This window comes from Clupea harengus, chromosome 8, assembly GCF_900700415.2.
Source record: "Clupea harengus chromosome 8, Ch_v2.0.2, whole genome shotgun sequence".
NCBI classification, from domain to species: domain Eukaryota; kingdom Metazoa; phylum Chordata; class Actinopteri; order Clupeiformes; family Clupeidae; genus Clupea; species Clupea harengus.
In genome coordinates, this window is record NC_045159.1 from 22129816 (window position 1) to 22133821 (window position 4006).

Consider the following 4006-nt stretch of genomic DNA (forward strand, 5'->3'; position numbering starts at 1 on the left):
TGCAACCAAATGATGAGAAAATCATTTCAGATACTGAACATTATTAGTGATCATTTCAGATACTGAACATTATTAGTGATCATTTCAGATACTGAACATTATTATTGATCATTTCAGATACTGAGCATTAGTCATCATTTCAGATACTGAGAATTAATGATCATTTCAGATACTGAGCATTTATTCTCACTATATAATGTCATTTGAATGCTGATATTTGCAGAACCCATTTACCAATGATTACATAGTTTTATTTTGTATTTGTCTGTGCTGGAGTGGCTTTTTACTGTGAGATGAGAGATGCTGTAGCAACCAGTTTGATTCATTCATATAAAACTAATACTATAGTTGGCGAAAGACAGACTGTCCTGTAGCCATGCAGATTAGAAGCATATTATCTAGTGGTTGTGGCTTTCTGATTAATGGACTGTTCAGCATGCACTTTACAGGCAGACTCCCCTCAGAGGAAGAGACCTCCCTCTGTAATCCCCCACATTACAGCTCATAGGCTGCCGCGTGATCCACAGCTCAAGACGGCCCACACCAGAGGGGTGAAAGGTCACGATGACTCACGGTGCCTGAGCGTGTGATTTCATGACACGGGGGCCAGGGTCAGAGGTCGTGGCTGCAGCCCTGATGCCTTGTGGTCTAGTTTGTGATCCCAACACTCAACAGAAGGATCCATTCACTGCACACTCACACGATGACTGTAGTTACACACCAAACCGTGAAGTTGCCTAGTAACAGGGAACCAGTCACAGCACACAGACACGGTGACTGTAGTTACACACCCAACCGTGAAGTTGCCTAGTAACAGGGAACCAGTCACTGCACACTCACACGCCGATTGTAGTTACACACCCAACTGTGAAGTTGCCTAGTAACAGGGAACCAGTCACTGCACACTCACACGACGACTGTAGTTACACACTCAGCAGTGCAGTTGCCTAGTAACAGGGATGCTGGCGAGTTTAATGCCACGCTGTCTGGCCTATTTTTGTTTGATTTTTTTTATCATATTCACATTTTAATGTCGATTTTTGTTCCATTGCTTTATGTAACTGTTTAGTTTAGTGCAGTACATAGCCATTGTGTTCAGTATCATCATTGGTATCATCATTGGTTCAGCTGATACCTGAGCCCTGTCTGCATCATTACTCCATGGGACTGAAGAGCTGAAGATCTCTGGTCTCTACGGTTACTCCATGGAAGAGCTCTGGTCTCTATCGTTACTCCATGGGGATGAAGAGCTGAAGAGCTCTGGTCTCTACGGTTACTCCATGGGGATGAAGAGCTCTGGTCTCTACGGTTACTCCATGGGGGTGAAGAGCTGAAGAGCTCTGGTCTCTACGGTTACTCCATGGAAGAGCTCTGGTCTCTACGGTTACTCCATGGAGATGAAGAGCTCTGGTCTCTACGGTTACTCCATGGGGATGAAGAGCTCTGGTCTCTACGGTTACTCCATGGGGGTGAAGAGCTGAAGAGCTCTGGTCTCTACGGTTACTCCATGGAAGAGCTCTGGTCTCTACGGTTACTCCATGGAGATGAAGAGCTCTGGTCTCTACGGTTACTCCATGGAAGAGCTCTGGTCTCTACGGTTACTCCATGGGGGTGAAGAGCTGAAGAGCTCTGGTCTCTATCGTTACTCCATGGGACTGAACAGCTCTGGTAAACCTGGGCCAGGCAGCCTATCTGACTAACTGCTTCGTTGAGACTTGCTTCCAGAGCTCTGCCGCCATGGCTCTGCAGGAGGCTGGCGAGGCATACCGGCTTGGTCTTTTCCAGGACATCAGTCTAAGTCTATCCGCGCCTAGAGTGCCCCCCTCATACCCAAGGACATCAGTCTGAGTCTAGAGTGCCCCCCTCATACCCAAGGACATCCAGCTGGCTCGTCGCATCTGTGGGAAGCGTGCTTAAATTCTCAAGAATATCCCTTAATCATTTCCCCTCACATACGCCTACTGGACTCCAAAACCCATCAGCACACTCACTCTAACTGCATTGCCATTTAACATAGGTCTATGGTTTAAATCATTGCTGAGCTATGCTCTGCTGACTATTGTATGTTTTATTGATGACTATTGTATGTTTTATTGATCTTATGTGATGCAAGGTGACCTTGAGTGTCATGAAAGGCGCCATTAAATAAAATGTGTTATTATTATTATTATTGTTATTATTATTGTTGTTATTATTGTGTCAGTGATGCTATATTATTCTCAATTAACACCAATGACTCTACTTTAACCCGTGTCCCCACCCCAAACAGTGGTGCCCCCTACCTGCAGGTGTAGGTACTGCATGTTGTGCAGCCCCTTGAAGATGCCCCCGGGCAGGTGGATGAGGCCGCAGTGATACAGGTGCAGGGCGTGCAGGCGGCCCAGGCCCTGGAAGGTGTCTGCGGCGAGGGAGCGCAGGTGCGGGTTGTCCCCCAGGTCGAGCTCCTCCAGGCGGGCGAAGCCGGCGAAGGCAGAGGGCTGGATGTAGGAGATGTTGTTGGAGTAGAGCCACAGCATGGCGGTGGCGGCGCTGAAGTGGCCGCGCAGCAGGCGCTGGATGCGGTTGTTCTGCAGGAAGACGCGCTCGCTGTGCTCCGGGATGCCCTCGGGCACGGACAGGAAGTTGTGCGCCTGGCAGCTGACGGTGCTGGGAGAGGTGTAGCAGATGCAGTGGCGTGGGCACGACAGGGACACCTCCAGACCCCACAACACCAGCAGCAGCTCCACTCCTCCACCTGACCCAGAGAGAGGGGGGTGACAGGGAGAGAGAAGGAGGGAGAGAGGGGGGTGAGGAGAGAGAGAAGGCGGGAGAGAGGGGGGATGAGGAGAGAGAGAAGGAGAGAGAGAGGGCATGACAGAAGCCAAAAGAGGGAGAAAAGGGGGGAGAGGGGAGAGAAAAAGAGAGATGGAAAAATCAGAATTTGCCTTGGAGTGACTGAAAAAGTTTCTGTAAGCATGGTTATTTTCAGATGATTGTGGCATCTTTTTGGGATGTTTGGTTCCCTTTGAGAGTCCCTCTGGCTGCTGAGTGTATGAGTGAGTCAGAGCTTAGAACGGAGAGAGAGAGAGAGAAGGGGGGGAGAGAGAGAAAGAGGGAGAGACAGACAGAGAGAGAAGGAGAGGGAGCCAGGAGGAGGGAGAGAAAGAGAGAGAGAGGGAGAGACAGAGAGAGAGGGAAGGAGAGAGAGAGAGGGAGAGACAGGGAGAGAGGGAGCCAGAAGGAGGGAGAGAAAGAGAGAGAGAGAGAGAGAGAGAGGGAGAGACAGAGAGAGAGAGACAGAGAGAGAGAGAGAGGGAGGGAGAGAGAGAGAGAGAGAGAGAGAGACAGACAGAGAGAGAGAGAGAGAAGGAGGGAGAGAGAGAGAGAGAGAGAGATCCATCAACACCATCCCCATATCAGCCTAATCTGATGCTTTAGTTGAACATAATCACACACAACAACAGTCTCAGACAGAGAACAAAACCACTGCCAGTATTCTCATGCAAGGGTTTGTCAAGGGGGGGGGGTGCAAAAAGAGAGAGAGAAAGGCAAAGAGAGAGGGAGAGAGAGAGGGAGAGAGAGAGAAAGGGAGAGGGTGACAGAGAGAGTTAAAGAAAGTGAGAGAGGTAAAGAGAGAGGGAAACAATGTGACGAGTATAAAGTGTGTGTGTGTGTGTGTGTTGTGTGGTGTGTGTGTGTGTGTGTGTGTGTGTGTGTGTGTGCGTGTGTGTGTGCGTGTGTGTGTGCGTGTGTGTGTGAAAGTGAGGCATTTGCACTGGGGAGATAATTCCCCTTTCTTCACTGCTAAGCCTAATCTGAACATGCAAGATCCTCAAGGTTATCTCCTGAAAGAGGAAAATCAATACAACAGCTTAGGGACAATCTCAGTCTCTCTCTCTTCCACACACACTCTCACGTACATACGCACACACACTCATTGGCAGTGACAGGCTGAGAGGCTGAGGATGATGAAGGTCTGTGTGTGAGTATGTGTGTCTGTGTGTGTGTGTGTACATAGAAGTGTGTG

At 49.2% G+C, this 4006-nt stretch overlaps 1 protein-coding gene across 1 annotated transcript in view; it reads right to left on the minus strand.

Moving 5' to 3' along the window:
- The window catches only part of LOC105890464 (reticulon-4 receptor-like 1), an 8150-nt gene that overhangs the window by 2747 nt on the left and 1397 nt on the right, over positions 1-4006 (minus strand). Inside the window, exon 2 of the mRNA XM_042708503.1 lies at positions 2283-2728. Within this exon, the coding sequence (XP_042564437.1) occupies positions 2283-2728 (446 nt within the window). The remainder of the gene's footprint in view (positions 1-2282; positions 2729-4006) is intronic.